The sequence below is a fragment of the Diabrotica undecimpunctata genome, chromosome 7, assembly GCF_040954645.1.
Source record: "Diabrotica undecimpunctata isolate CICGRU chromosome 7, icDiaUnde3, whole genome shotgun sequence".
Taxonomy (NCBI): Eukaryota; Metazoa; Arthropoda; class Insecta; order Coleoptera; family Chrysomelidae; genus Diabrotica; species Diabrotica undecimpunctata.
In genome coordinates, this window is record NC_092809.1 from 131,501,127 (window position 1) to 131,518,496 (window position 17,370).

General features: G+C 34.0%; 1 protein-coding gene across 5 annotated transcripts in view; it reads left to right on the forward strand.

Annotated features, from left to right (window-relative positions):
* The window catches only part of LOC140445839 (NAD kinase-like), a 156,645-nt gene that overhangs the window by 17,594 nt on the left and 121,681 nt on the right, over window positions 1-17,370 (forward strand). For 3 of the 5 annotated variants that reach the window (XM_072538217.1, XM_072538216.1, XM_072538222.1), the window contains exon 2: window positions 16,528-16,611. In XM_072538217.1, coding sequence (XP_072394318.1) covers window positions 16,528-16,611 — 84 coding nt within the window. Of the gene's footprint in view, window positions 1-2,094; window positions 2,204-7,191; window positions 7,349-16,527; window positions 16,612-17,370 lie in introns of those variants that run through there. The other 2 variants (XM_072538219.1, XM_072538218.1) reach the window with 2 other exon arrangements.

Here is a 17,370-nt window from a genome sequence, read left to right on the forward strand (position 1 = left end):
TTTATTCCGATTGTACACATAATAAGTTCTGAAGCTATTTTCTTGTGGCATGTTAGATTAATTTATATTTAAATGGGAATAAGCCACAATTAAAGGTTAAAGTACGTTTATTGACGTTTCAATTTCCACTTCGGAAATCGTTCTCAAAATAGAAACATTAGTATTTATTATATTTATTATTACACTTCTCCAAGAAATTAACGCACCACTTCAATAAATCAATTTTATTTGTAAACAGGCAAAGAATAAAAAATAAAACTTCACCAGATTTATTCTGCATGTTATTAGTAATTATAACAATTTGTCTAATCATCAGAAAATGTTGGAGTACAGGAGAAAAAAAATTAAACGGAAAATTCTAAAAATATAATGAAAAGAAAAGTAAACTAAAATATGAAAAAAGTCTTAATAACGAGTGTTTCCACCTCTACTACGTATAACAGCCTCACATCGTTGGCCCATACTTAAAATTATTGCCGTATTTCATTTTGGTCTAGTCCTCTCCAAATCTAGATTAGCCTCTCTCCCACTTGCTGTAAGTTGTTTGGTTGGATCGGTGTCGCTCTTAATCGCCTACCAAGGATATCCCAGAGATTTTTAATCGGAGTTATATCCGGACTATGTGCTGGTCATTCCATAGTGTTAATTTTTACCTCTTCTAGATAATTTCTGACGATCTGTGCAGCGTGAGGTCTGGCATTATCTTGCATTAGTAAGAAATTTTCACCGATATAAGGAGCGAATGGTACTACATGTTGCTCCAGGATCTCCAATATGTACCTTTCAGCTGTAACAGTTCCATTTTGTATGACCACTAGGTCCGTACGTGCGGTCAAAGAAATACCACCCCACACCATAACGAATCCTCCACCAAAAAATGGGGTGTGTGAGAAGTTACTGAGCATATCGTTCGTTAGGTCGTCGCAACACACGAACACGTCTGTCGTTATCGTACAAACAAAATCGGGATTTATTAGTAAATAGTACTAGTTCCCAGTCAGCCTCTAACCAATTAACGTGTTCTCTGGCAAAATGTAGTCTCCCCCTTCGATGCTCTGCAATTAATAGAGGACCTCGGGATGCAATCCTAGGTGTTAAGTTGTATTCACTAAGCCGCTGGCGAACAGTTTCAGTACTAATTTGTATAGCATGCACGTTTCGAGGCTAAATTGTAGACTTCGATGTGTTACAAAACGTTGTCGAAGAGCAGAAATTCTTAAAAATCGATCTTGAATAGGGGTAGTTACCCGGTTTCGTCCTTGCCCTGGTCTGCGAGTATGATCCCCTGTTTCGAGGAATCTTTCTAACACCCATGAGACGGATGTGTGGGACACATTACACTGACTACCAATTCTTCGGTAACTCCAACCTTATTTAGACCGTATCACTGCTTGGAGACATCCATCTCGGGTTAAATTACGTGATTGATGCTCCATAATAAACACAATTAACAATAATCAACAATTAAACAGTAGCCGAATAAAATTCGTGAACACTTGGAAATTAGTATATTTATAGAATTAGTACATTTTTTGCTTCTTTTTGTTTTGCTGCAAAAAAAACTATAGCGATAAAACACAGTCAATAAATATAGAGTGTACGAATAGCATATATAAGGGGCTTGTAAAATAAAACACTACAATGGAAATTTTTATTAACGCTAATAAAATATTTTAATATTTCAAAGTGGTGCGTTAATTTCTTGGAGAAGTGTATATTTATTTATTATATATTAGGATTTATACAAACTAATGTTTGTATTTTGAGAACGATTTCTGAAGTGGAAATTGAAACGTCAATAAACGTACTTTAACCTTTAATTGTGGCTTATTCTCATTTAAACAGAAATTAATCACACAATAAGTGCTGCACTATGCTGTATTATTCTCACTTCACCATAATGTATAAAACAAATGTCAGAGCAATCAAAATTTAGATTTGATAATAATATTTTGAGATAATGCTTGCGATATAGTATCATTTTACAACTTATATAATACTACTTAAAGTATATTTAACAATATAAAATTATCAGTAATTGTATTATTTTTTCACATTATTTTGTCACTCGTACCTATATATTTTCAATATAGTTTTTCAGTTGGCAGATATAGTATTCGTGTTATTTGGTCATGCCTCCCATTGGTCTTTCACGATGTATCAGTTTGGTGGAACCGCAAGAATGGGAAGAGATGATTAGAAGGTAGAAATAATTATAATTTTAATTATATATTATGGAATAAAAAGAATTTTAATACGTTTATATAGATCGATTAGAGATGAGGCATAACGAAGCAACGTTTTTTTTTAATTAGGCCAATTTACTTCAGTCCAGTGGTTATTCAGGGCGTTAGTTTGTGTTATTTGTATCACCTCTTTTTTTATTTAGAGAAGAATGTCGCATCAACCATATATTGTGATTATTGATTATACATTGTGATAAGTATATACACACAACGCAAAAGTCTAGGAATATTTTTATAAATAGAAGTATTTTGTGTATCTGTAATCAACTTAAAAAAAGTAATACAAAATTTGCAGTTTAAATTGTTGTTTAATATGTCAAAAACGATAAATTGCAAAAAAAAAACAGAAACTTGGAGCAAAAAAAAAATATATTGCAAATCACCCATGTTTCACATACCACCATAAAATGTCAAAAATACGAAATATAAACTTAAAATAAACTATGGCCACCACTTTGGTTTATCACAGCTCTACATCTACTGTTCATGCTCCGAATCACATTGTTAATGTCTGCTTGAGGTAGTTGTGTCCATTGTTCTCTCAGAAGCTCTTTTAATTGAAACTCATTGGAGATATTGCCCATATGTGGAGTAATTCTTCGTTGGATCATGTCCCATACATGCTCAATGGGATTCAAGTCCGGTGATTGTGATGGCCACGGCAATACATCAATACTCTCGTTATCCAACCAGTTTGTTACAATACGCACAACATGTGGTCGAGCGTTATCATGCATAAAGTAAAAATTTTCTCCAACACCAGCAGCAAACGGGCGCACAACAGGTTCAAGAATAGTGTCCAAATATTGCTGACTTGTGAGAAAGCCACGTGGGAAAATGAGGTCAGTTCTTCCCTCAATCATGATTCCGCCCCATACCATTAATATACCACCTCTGTATGCATACACTTCTTGAAGATGTCGTAATCGTTCTCCATTTCCGGGTCATCTCCAAACTCTTGTCCGACGAGAATCTGGATGAAATCCATATCTAGACTCGTCACTAAACAAAACTGTGGCCCAGTCATTGTCAGCCCAATTTCAAAACTCTTGACACCAGGTTAATCTTGCAGCGCGATTGCCTCTAAATAGAGGTGGACATCTCAGTGGTCGCCGACTACGAAGGTTGGCTTCATGGAGACGATTCCTCACAGTACTGCTGCTAATTGTTACATTATGTGCAAGAGAGGACCGGGAAGAAGACGCATTTCCTGGCTTCAAAATTTGCGAAAGTGGTATAACACGACTACCACTGAACTGTTCCGCGCTGCAATAAGCAAAGTGAAGATAGCCGTGATGATCGCCAACGTCCGGAACGGATAGGCACTTTAAGAAGAAGAAGAAGATGTGCAAGCTGTAATTCATTAACCAGCTCGGGTGCTGTGATTGTTGGCTGCCTTCTGGCATTTACAATTAAATATCGGTCTTGAGCGACCGTTGTAGAGCGACCACGTCTACGACGCCACAAACGACTTACGACGCTTTGGGAGACACCCAGCTGGTTAGCAACTTGAGTTTGTCGCATGCCAGCTTGAAGGAGGACCACGGCTCTATTCATCTCGTTCAACGTTACATGTTGTCGTTTCATGGGAAAAGACAATATCTTTAACTCACCTATTAAGCAAGAATAGTATAAATTGACTAAAATTAAAAATAAACAATACACAAAAATGTCGATTTTTTTTGTCCCTTATAAAAAACATTCTAAAACACATATTGCTATCAGTTTTACAATTCTTTTATTTGATAAGAAGTGAGTGTCTGTATCAACAATTATAGTAAAAGCAAATTTATATGCTCATGAAATTTCTGTCATTGGTATTGTCAAATTATTAAAATATTATTAGACTTTTGCGTTGTGTGTATGTATAGATTTAAAATAGTCTCTAAAATAGTATTACCTAGCATCTCGGATAAATTGTTTAGCCCAGTCTGGTTACGCAAAAATCATCGATTTCACGGCAAAATTTTTCGCAGATATCTGAAGCTTTTAAGACATAGTTGGGGGTTACTAGATGAAGAATACATAAAAAGGTACTCGTATTTTTACCTTGCGTTTTTTTTAAACAATAATTTATGGTCACAATTTGATTTTTTGTCTATAAGTTTTTTTCCTTATATTTTAAATAAACAATATTTACTTATATCATTTTTTTATATCAATAATATCTTTATTTTCCCGTTTTTTCATTTAAAATTGATAAATAATTTACGGAGATATTTGCACAAAAACAGTTTTTTTTGCACTAATTTATAAATTTTATTAATTTTTTTATTAACAAAATAAAATGTTATTAATACATTTGAAAATCGAGGAATTACCGTCTTTTAAATTTGTGCGAAATTCCCCCCCGATCGGTCAAATAGTTTAAAAGTTATTTAATTTATTTATCCCTGAGGCTAATTATTTAAATTATTGAACTTGCCCTGTGAATGATGCTAGACACATTTAGCAAATCTCATAGGATTCTTTAAGACTAGAGACGAAAGACAGGAAATCCCTATAATAACATTATTTGAATTGACGGAAACCTTAAAAGATGTTAAAAACGGAAAAGCCGCAGGGCCTGGAGACATTCCCATAGAGCTGGTTAAATATGGGCCGACTGCACTTTTAGAATTAATAGTAGACCTTTTCAATAAATGTATGTGTGGAGACCAGGATATTCCTAAAGATTGGAATAAATCTTATATAAGCTCCATATATAAGAGAGGGAATAAAAGAGACTGTTCCAATTATAGAGGTATTAGTGTGACGAGCTCTGTGGGCCGGTTGTACGGCAGAATATTAAAGAAGAGGGTTGAAAGACAGATACAAGATATTGAAGAACAAAGCGGCTTTCGTACCGGGAGATCCTGCCTTGATAATATATTTATCCTACGACAAATAATTGAAAAGCGTGTCGAAAGAAGTAGAGAGACCCATTTGGTATTTATAGACCTTGAGAAAGCATATGATAGTGTCCCGTTAAAGAAAATGTTTGAGGTCCTCGAAAGGTCCGGATTGGATTCGACGTATATCCGAGCGATATATAAATTGTACGAAAATGCAGTTAGTTGTGTAAAAATTGGAACCAGAACCTTAAATGGATTTAAAGTCACTAAAGGCCTAAAGCAAGGATGCTGTTTGTCACCGACACTCTTTAAAATATACGTCCAAGAAGCATTGAGGAATTGGAGAAATAAATGTAGATTTATGGGCATCGAAGTGGGACAAGAAACTCTGTATACATTGTTGTTTGCAGATGATCAGGTGGTGGTTGCAACCGATGAGGAAGATATAAATTATATGAATCGAAAATTATTTGAGGAATATGCCAAATGGGGGCTTACTGTAAACATAAGCAAAACAGAATATTTAAAAATTGGAGGAAATACCACAGATCTGAGGCTTGGAAACGCAGTCATAAAAGGCTGCAACCAGTATAAATATCTAACAAGCATCATATCAGCAGATGGCAGAGTTAAGATAGATGTACAAAACCGAATAACCCAAGGGAAAAAAATGCATCCGAATACTGAATTCATTACTGTGGTCTAATAAAATAAAGATGCATAACCAAACTTCGCGTATACAGAGCAATTGTAGAACCAATTACCACATATGGTGCCGAATGTTGGACGATGACAAAGAATGAACGAGATAAAGTAGACGTTGTGGAAATGGATTATCTTAGAAGGTCATGTCGAGTATCGAGAATGGAAAGAATCAGGAATGAGTAAATACGAAACCGTACAGGAATTAGAGATACTCTTTCAGATAGAATACAAGGAAGGCAATTACAATGGTATGGTCACGTGATGAGAATGGAGGAGGAGCGGTGGCCAAAGAAAGCCTTAATGTATGTTCCGCCAGAAAGAAGGAAAAGGGGAAGACCACCAAATTCCTGGAGAAGAGAAATTACAAAAACAATGCAATCTAGAGGCTTAGAAGAGGGAGATTGGAGAGATAGGAAAAGATGGAGGCTGAAATGCGGGAAGCGGCAATCGCCGTAGGACCCCCGTTATATGATGATGATGAAAAACAGAAAAAGAAATACTCAACACTATAAAGGAAAGGGAAAGTGAAAGGGAAAAGAGGACCGGGGAGATAACGCACATGCTGGTTGAAGAATTGAAAACAGTGGAGTGGAAAAACAACAGTAGAACTCTTGAGAACTGCTGAATGGCCAATGTCCTTAAAGGATGAGACACACGAAGAAGAAGAGTCCATTAAATTTATTTTAATCATAAAACCTGGTTTGATAAATTTCTCGCGTAATTTCGGTTTTTTACAGAGTCGGGAGTCATCGGTAGTCGATTATCATGGAAAAAGTCTGTTATTTATTCTGATCAGCGGAGTAGCTGTTGTTCGATATTTGATCAGTAAACCATTTCTGTATTTAGTAACAGTTGTTTGCCTATAAGCTTGATACAGTCATCTCTTTAATCTAGGTTGAAGCTATTATACTTCCGTTCGTATTCATCAATCTTTTCACATTTCCTGTGAATCCAGTCTTCCTTGGCACACTTTATATCTGTATTGATCTTTTGGTTTATTTCCTTTATATTTAATTGGGATTTGCTTTCCTTCGTCCATTAAGTTTAAGCTTTCAGCTTGTTCCTCTGCCAATACATTTTCCTCTCCGATCGTCACTGTTCCATGCTTTGTCTATTCTGCGCCTATAGAAACCACTAATCTTTAGTGTATTTAATGTCAATTAAACTAATATTATCTCAGGTATGTACATTTAAACGTTCAGGTAGGTAAATTTGCAAATGTTAAGAATAAAAATCCCGCACGCAATCAAATACTATTTAACACTCTTAACTTTAATTAACACTTAAAAGCTAGTTAAATATGTATTTCGGTAAGGTCTAAAACAAACAAAATTAAGCTCACGTATTTATAAAGTTAATTTTATCTTTTATTTACCGTTCTTGAGTCGGAACAGCGCTAGCGTTTGGTTTACAGCAGTCTTGCTTGAATCTCCGCACAAACGTGTGAATTAAAAATATCGGAAAATCGTGATTTCATGTTGCGTGGAAAATGACGTCGAATGGGATATCGCGGTGTATGAGTTTGATAGAAGAACAAGAACTTAATGCGATCTTGTATCACAGGTAGAAAAATAATTTGTTTATTATATTTTATTGAAGTTTTGTTGCTTTTTGCATTTTGAGACAAATCGTCAAGATATAAAAGAAATGTAATGATGATGATGGTGATGTGTAAATCTAAATACAGGTATTTTATATGTATACTTTAACATGTATTAGATTTACACATTTTAGATTAACAGGTATCAAACGGTTTCCTTATTTTATCGACTTTTGTACCGAAATAAGTAAATATGCGTAGGAATAAAAGTAGAGAAACGCAAGAAAAAAAAACAAATTAGATCCATAATATATGTATTTGTGTTTATTGTGCTTTATAAATATTGATATACAACGATAACGTAATATACCATGGGTGCCAATGCCTATCTAGTCTCTTACATTTTTAAACACGAGCATTTTCTTCTCCTTGGGATCCTCTTTTCTTCAACATTTTTTCTATTATGAGCCATAAGAAGTTGTAATGTTTGAGCCATTCCCTAGATAACTTGTTTTCCAGTATTTCCCAATGTTCAAGAGTTCTCTACCAGTTACCATCCTTCTTAGAACCTTCTTATTGGTCACGTGCTCCATCCAAGAGATCTTCATCTCTAAAAAAATTGTTTGAAAATATTATTTATGATTCATTATACAAAGCAACATTATGTATGGAAACTGAAAATAATCTAAACATAATGAGATTTTACAATAGGAATATGTTACCAGAGTGCTTATCCCAATTTTCTTTTTGTGATGTTCAATCACAAATTAGTCTATTAACTTGTAATCTCATATTAATCTTAATTTCGTGAATTTTTATAGTTTCACCGTGTATAATTGTGAAACATATCGATTAGTAGCACAATTACAGTTTGTTCAACTTCCTGCAAACTATAGATTACCTAATAGGTATTTAGAAAATGCTTGCAAACATTTTTTCGGTTCAAAGTATATTTGCCAGCTTTCAAAAGTCAAAGGTTTTTGTTCTATGCAGAGGGCAATACACTTATTTGATGAATCATAGAATTTTAGTGCGATTATAATATAGTTTCGGGACTAGTTTGGGAGGCAGTTTATTATAAATTTTTACCTCGACAACAACAATAGTGTAATAATTCAGTAGCTGTCAATAAAACTATATTTTACTCCACGACTTCAACATTTTATTTTATCATCGTTGATCTAGAAGAACCGCTAACCTGGCTGGCTAACCGCTGTTATTTTGGCCTGGGCCCTCAACTAAGAGCGAGAAGTATGTCAATAGCAACAAAGTGCAAACTTTATAAAACAATAATACGCCCAGTGCTCACATACGGATCGGAAACATGGGCAATGACGACCCGAGATGAAGAGTTACTGCGAGTCTTTGAAAGAAAAGTATTGAGGACCATATATGGCGGAGTAAACGAACAGGGTCTGTGGAGAAGGCGATATAACTTTGAACTCTATAGACTTTTTGGTGATGCAGATATTGTGAAGACCATCAAAATAAACCGCCTAAGGTGGGTGGGCCACGTTATGCGGATGGATGAGAGTGATCCCACTAAAATAACTATGCTAAACAGGCCGGTCGGAAGAAGAAGAAGGGGGCGACCTAAACTCAGATATCTGGACGATGTACAGGAAGATCTGAGGGAAATTGGAGTGAGGGGCTGGAGAAGACAGACACTCGATAGGGAAGGATGGAAGAATGTTTTGAAGCAGGCCAAGGCTCACGAAGGACTGTAGAGCCAACTGCTGATGATGATCTAGAAGAATCGGACACAGGGAATTATAAACAATTCGAAATTATAATTACATTCGAATTTTTCAGTGGCAATTGTGACATTCCCTTCTTGTTCCTTTTATTGGCAAATCTTCTGCATTCTTCAGTTAGCGCAAAGTTTTTGATCTTTGAACAAACTGAAATAGTGGAATACTTTTATTATGTATGTCTTATGACTACAGGAGCAAGCGATAAAAGACCATTTAGCAGATTTGCTTTATACATCATAAAGGTTAACCATCTGGTCCGTTAAATCTATGCCACCCATACAATCAGTGTAAAATAAAGCCGCATCAGTAGAAGTAATTTCTTCCGTGTTTATTTTTTTTTGGTGGTAGTTGTCAATTTACCGTTATAAAAGTTGCTCAAACATATTACCTCTCTGGTATCTTTCCATTTCACTTTCAGCAGGGCATGCTTTTTCTTCTAGAAATAGATACCAACTGTTCAATATTGTAGATCATTCCGTAAATTTACGGTTGTGGAAAATCTGCCAAATAGAGGAAAACCTTCGAGTTTCTGATAGACTGGCAGTTTTTTACAACTCTTTCTCCTTAGGTCCCTTCAACATTTCCTGTTTCTTTTCTAGCATAAATGTTTATATGATAAGCATATCTTGTTTTTTCAACAGCTATTAGATCAGGGTTTTAATGGTATGTATTGTTTTAGAGCTGACCTACCTTTCCTGAAATTTTCATTCTGAAAAAAAAAGGAACAGGAGAATCAAAATTAGGCTAATACATACTAATCTACAGTGGAGTCACAAAAGAAAACAGGGCCAAAGAAGGTGTAGCCTTACTAATATACAAAAGATATCAAAATCACATTAAAGCGTGTCAACGCATATCAGAAATCATTGTAAAAGCAAAGATAAGAATGGAGGAGGAACACCTGAACATAATCGAGTATACGGCCCGGAAAATAACAAGCATTAAACAATAAGGGAAAAGTTTTATGACGAATTACAAGTAGTAGATCAAATCAGACGGAAGATGATAATATTGGGGGATTTTAACGCTCGAATAGGCAATTAAGGAATACCCGGAATTAGACCAGAATTTTTTGACCAAATAGACCAACACAAATATACATTCAATAACACCCGTGGACAAAGATTTATCATAGATTATGTTATAACCAACAGAGCTATACGTCCATCAAAAATAATTGACGTAAGATGCCTCAACTCAGTAGATGTAGGTAGCGACCATAGCCTAGTAATATGTAAAATAAGAATCATCATGAAATACTTCACACCCAACAAAAATCAAAGTCGAAGGACTAAATACGGAATACACGAAATACTTGTACATAAAAAGAAGATCGCTGTGAATGATATATTATAAATCGATAACATCGGGAAAGATGAAAAAAACTCAAAAATAACATAATTAATGCAGCAACAGAATCACTTAGAGATAGGAAAGTAACGAACACTAGCATATCAAAAAAGAAAACGCCATGGTTTAGAGAGAAAGTGAAGACAAAATGAGAAGAAAAGAAGAAAGCCTTTTTACAATACAGAACACAACAAACACAATAGACATACAAACACCATTAACGAATCAGAAATGAAACGAATACGTTAGTTAGACAAATAAAAAAGGAAAACGGCGGAGCTCTCAAAACAGATGGAACACGATTTCTATGGAACACAAAAATAAATATGGAGAATGATCAGAGGACCAAGAAAAGAGATTAACGAACTAATAAAAAGGAATCATGGGCAGAATACTTTCGATCCCTATTTGCTAGAGGTGACGATAATAAACCACTAACACCAGAGGTGACGACAAACGAAGAAATACATATTGAGGAGGAAGAGGTAAAGGAAGCATTGAGGTAATTAAAAAACAGAAAGTTACCAAGAGAGGACAGAATACCGAACGAACTGCTAAAGTACGGAGGACCAGATATGAACAAACTAACTATTTCAAGAAATAGTAGAACAAAACAGAATTCCTCAAGAATGGAGATCAAGCATCCTAATACCTTTCTTCAAAAAGGGAGACAAATCTGACCCCGAAAATTAAAGAGGAATTAATGTATTAATCACAACACTAAAATTAACAACCAGTAATAGTAATAACAAATGAATTGAAGGAAACTATAACACTAGCAGAAGAACAATAATAAACCAGCATATCTATGTTTTATGGACCTTAAGAAGGTATTTAATCGAGAATTTGAAATTAAAGGACTTTATCCACTTATTGTACGCAAGAGAGGTACCTCTGGGAATAATCAAAACGATTGAAAATATCTATAACCGTCAGAAATGTTAATTTCCCCAAAAAAGCCAAAATGCATGGTCATAACAGCAAATTTACTAAGACATAAATTGGAGATTTAAGGTTAGATAATAGTGATGGAGTTTAAATATCTAGGCATCACATTATCTAGCTACGAAAAGCTAGAAAACAGAAGTGGAAGATCAAGTAAATAAAGCAAACAGAGCCGCAGGTTGCCTGAATGAAACAATATGAAGAAATTATATTATTGGGAAAGAAATGAAGGCAGAATTTACAAAAACAGTCATCAGATCAATAATGACCAATAAAGCCGAATGACAACAAGTAGAGTAATAAAGACGGCAAGAGACGGTTCCCCAATAGGAAGACGATCAGTAGGAAGACGACGAAAACAATGGAACTACAACTTGCTGGAGGCACATTGAATAACAGACAGAGTCACGTCTACATAAAAAGAGGAAGAAAAAGAATAATAATGCCTCCAAAATAGCTGTCAATTCTGCTGAGTGTATTGAGATGGAATTGAGAAATGTTTATTTATCCTTTTTGTTAGTAATCTAGATCACATGTATGGTACAATATATGCAATTATATATATATATATATATATATATATATATATATATATATATATATTGATATGATTAGTGTTTAAAGAAAATAATTTATAAGTTGTATACTGGATAATATTAGATATAACAAGTATTTGGTTATTTTAAGAAGATATATACTAGAGAATTTATAAAAATATATTTATGTGAGGGCATTTTTAAGAAATTAGCATATAATAATTGTAAAAAGTTGTATTTTAATGTTGTAAATATATTTAAGTGAGCCATGTGATTAGGCAACCAGATATACATACTCTCGAAGTGACAGATAGAAATTAAGAATTATTACGAATATAAAGTGGGGTTATAATAATAAAATGTGTAGTTTATTAAATTAGAATGTTAAGTTAATGATTTAAGTGTATATTCTGATCTGAAAAGCCTAAATGTCAACAAAATTATTAATAGAAAAGTATGGAATTCTCTAGATCACCGGAGATGGCCTTGTTTGCGAAATGGTTTGTTCCAGAAAATTCAGACATGTATTTAATAGAACAAATGGAACATGATTTCTTACCAGATGATTCTGGAACATCCAAAAAGATATAAATACCCGGTGATTTGGATTCAAGAAGTGAGTCAGTCAGTCAGAAAGTTTAGTAAGAAAGTCCATTCAGTTAGTCAATCAGTTATGAGTTTTTTAGTATGAAAATTAGTTAGAGGCAGTCAATCAGTTACAATTGTTCAATATAGTGAGTTAAATCAATATTAAGAAACAGTATAAAGAAAATGATATTGAAGATTAAAAATTATGTTATGTATAAATGATGATAATGGAAGAAGTATTAATTGAATATTAAAATTAAATGATATTTTGGTGATTGAATGATATATTGAAAAGAAGAATAAAAATAAATGCTGTTTGCTGGTTTGCTTGGTGGTTTATAAATGCTGTGAAGAAAAATATCTTAAATTGGTGGAAGCTGATGATTGGAAAAAGTAATTTCACAAAAACAAGGATAACCAAACCAAAAGATTGAAACAAGTGTTTTATTATTGATTATAATCCCAGAACTTGGATTCTAGTGTGTATAGTATTCTTAAATAATAATGGGAAACCTGCATGAATCACTGTATTTGCAAACACGTTAAAATAAATATTAGGTGTTTTCAATAATATCACTTCAACTGAATTTTTATTTATAGAAAACATTTCACGAAAATCTCCAACTGGCACAGGCTAGTTTTTCTAGCTAAATTAAAAATATTTGCATCGCTGTTCGTTTAGATTTAAGGTTGATTTACATCGTACTTCAATTTATAAATAAAATACTGAAAACTACTGTTCTAAATTGGCAGCCAATTTAGTATTGACTAAGAAAGTTGTTTTGGTATAGGGTTAGTCAGGGGGAGATGGCAGTCGTTTTTGTGAGACACTACAAAAATCAAACTAATGGTATTTCTTTGGAAATTTTATTTTAAACCAGTCTTTAATCATTTAAGTATTAAAAGAACACAAGGTAATTGACAATTTTTTAATCAAATAAAATTTAAAAAACATAACTAAAACTCTCGATTGTTCATCGGTCCTATGATGTTCGGAAGAGATTGCCTCGGTAGTTAGGGGATGATGGTCAATAGTTTACTTCTACTCTTTTCTTTTTCGGGTTACATTTAAAGCACATGTCAAATTTGATACAGTTTTCAAAATGAATAAATGACACATTGTAACCAGTCCTCAATAAGCTCCATAGCCTAATAATTTTCACTACGCCCAGTACAGTTGTCTTGTTCATTTTCGGTATCAATATCTTAATTGCAGAGTTTTGGTTCTTTTTCGTCCTTACTGTTTTCTGAAATCTTTCGAACAGCCTTTCGCTTTCTAGCTACCTTTAGCTATCTTTACAGTCTTATTCTCCTTTTTGGTTTTAATTTCTTTTTTAATTTTTCTTCCCTTCTTTGTTGCTTTTTTCCTGTTCTTTCACTCTTCTTAAGTTTATATCGAAGCTTTCGGCTCGAAGCTTTCGAAATGTGGTGTTATAGGCGCATCTTACGTATATCCCGGGTTGACAGAGTTACTAATGTAGATGTCCTGCGTAGAATGGGGAAAGAATGTGAAATTCTCATGACGGTCAAAACTAAAAAGTTGGAATATCTAGGACATGTAATGAGAAATCAAGAACGTTACGGCCTTCTCCAGCTGATTCTCCAAGGGAAGGTAAATGGTAAGAGAGGACCGGGAAGAAGACGCATTTCCTGGCTTCAAAATTTACGAAAGTGGTATAACACGACTACCACTGAACTGTTCCGCGCAGCAATAAACAAAGTAAAGATAGCCGTGATGATCGCCAACATCCGGAACGGATAGGCACTTTAAGAAGAAGAACTTTATATAACATTCAGAAGTTAATAGAATGCCCACGTGATTTACTCGTTTTCTAGCTTCAACAGCTTTATATGCATTGGTGAAATTTCTTTCAGAATTTGAAAGGGGGAAAATTCTTTTTTAAGTGTTTCCACACCATCGTTATTGGAATCACTAAAAGTTGTTTTATTTGATTTGTAGCTTATCAAAGTCTTTGGCAGCTAGGAGTATTTTCTTTGAAAGAACCAGGTAGTATTGACTGGTTAGTGCAGATAATTTTCTACGCAGCAGATGGCATTTTACATGTACTCGGTATTGCTTCAAACATAGACGGTTCATTGTTGGCATAGGGTGTTGGATTTACAACAGGCAATGTTATGGGTGAACTTAGGACTGTTAATAAGCTTTGACATATAGTTGAATTAGGTGTTATATCTACCAAGCTGCTAAGAAAAGCGTACTCCGGTTTAAAAGGGAACTATATGGGTTAACTGCTATAGCATTTTCAGCAGAGGTAACTTTTATCCGAGTGTTACTTAGCAACATGACAAAACATAGTCTAGTGATTCGTCTACTAGGATTTTGTTTTATCCAAAGTATGCATTGTTTTTAAAAGTGACTTTTCAAAGGTTTGAGCACATGTCTATCTAAAGGTTGCAAAAAATGCGACGTTTGACTAGGGATAGATAACAATATGACATCATTGACAACTGCATATTCTATCATTTCTACTGAATTACGGTGAAAAGATTTTCCCTTACACTTATTTCAAACTGCTTAAATCATGCCTATACAAAACTCTATCCCATCATATCCTGGTGTACCTCAGATTAGTGTGCTCGGACCAATCTTGTACCTGATATATATGGCTGACTTACTAACAAGTAATAACCTTACGCTTGCAACATTTGCAGATGATACTGCTTTCCTAACATCTCATAGTAATCCAGCAATAGCATCAGAGATACTACAACTATTTCTGAACAAAACTAATAAATGGTTTAAACTTTAAAGAATTAAAGAAAATCTCTTAAAATCCACACATATTACATTTACTCTAAGAAGAGGTATATTCGAAGTTAACCTCGATAGACATCTGTTACTCCAAAAGGATGACGTAAAATATCTAGGCATTCATCTGGACAAACGATTAACATGGACCAAACATATATGGACGAAAAGACTACAACTAGGAATTTTATACAGACACTTTACTGGGTGCTGGGAAAAAACTCACACCTATCGGTCGACAACAAGCTGCTGATATACAAAGTTATAATAAAACCCGTTTGGTCATATGGTTAGCAGCTCTGCGGATCAGCTAAGCGTTGAGAACGATTTCCGAAGTGGAAATTGAAAGGTCAATAAACTTACTTTAACTTTTAATTATGGCTTAGTCCCATTTAAATAGTAAATACTTTAAAATACCACAAGAAAATAGCTTCAGAACAATACAAAGATTTCAATCTAAAACTCTAAGAACAATCGTTAATGCCCCTTGGTATATCCAGAATGACGCCTTACATAGAGATCTGCAGGTACTAACAGTCCCTGAAGATTGCAAAAGAATTTCTGAACAGTTTCAAAACAGGTTGCGCGTGCATCCTAATACCCTGGCATACAATATTCTCCACAACCAACAAGCGAAGAGATTGAAGCGATATGATCCCTTGGACCTACCAAACAGTGCCTGACAGTGCCTACAGTAGTGGAAGCTACGCTTCCAACAGCGCCCAGCCTTTGTGATTTTTACCGCTTTTAGTATTCGTGTATCTGTATATGTGCGCATCCCACCGGTAAACAAGCCAATATTTGTGTTCTGATGCTTTGGTCACTGGACCTTACATCTCTCTGACATTGTAAAGACAAACAATTTTACCTATTGTTTTTATTGTGAAACAGATTGTAAAAAATCTTGGTGTTAAAAAAACCATTGTTCAGGAGAAGAAACTCTTCTGTACGTTCTATGTCAGTGTGAAGGCCTTGTAAGGCTGCGGTATCTAGAACTCGGGGAAGAAAAACCGAAAGCAGAGTATATGTGAAAGGACCTCTTTTAAGTCAGTGGAAGCTTATTAAGAGAATCGGGTTGGGTGAGGAGAGGACCTTTAAGCTATAAAGTGAAGCACAATGGAGAGCCGCCTTACTTGTAATTTGTAATCTGTACCCATTGTTCATTGTTTTGTTTTATTTGTTTCTTTTCTTTCTTTTCTATAATAGTCATGTAGATACTAATATTGATATATGTTTTTAATGAAACATTTTTATTTTAGGAGAACCAGATCTTTGAACGCACCATCGCCTGTTCAACAATTTGGACCATGTGGCCGAATAATGAAAAATTCTTCTATGGTCATGTAAGTAACTTTTTTAATAAATAAATATTCATGCTGAAAATATAATAATCCGTATTAAGGTGCTGTCTGGTACAAAATATATAGCAATGATGCCAATATTATATGTGTGATCTATTAAATATTAAATTAAATTAATCAAACAAAAAATTAAGTGAAAAATGATTTAAAAAAACTGAAAATTAAATAAATATTTATTCAGCATTTAGTTTACCATGTACCGTTGACCTGAAGATGCATAGCAAATTATAGTATGCGAAACCGGTCATCGGAGGTAGAATAAATTGTGAGTAAGTCTTATTTTTATTTCTTTTTGCCTATTTGAATTTATTAGTTTATTCTGCATATGGTTCTCAGATACTGTGAACTCTTGTTATCAAATTTGTCTTACTAAATTAACGTAATCTATAAATTACTGACGGTGACAAACCACCCTTATAATTTTAACGCAAAACATGGTTATTTGTTGTATAACTACAGGTTAAATAACTCTTATATGCTTATTTATAATTCCTTACACTAATTTTATAATAATATTTTTTAAAACGATTTCCGGATTAGAAATCGATACGTCAAAAACAAATGTAGGATGTAATTTTTATTATATAACCTTCTATTGATTATTTGAGTCATATCTTTATGTCAGATAATTACCATAATTGTCAAATAAAGCCAATGATGAATTTTCGATGAAATTTCCAATTAAGTTTGGAGTTCCGTACTGGAACAGTGTACTGGTTCCCATCTTATATATGTTATTTA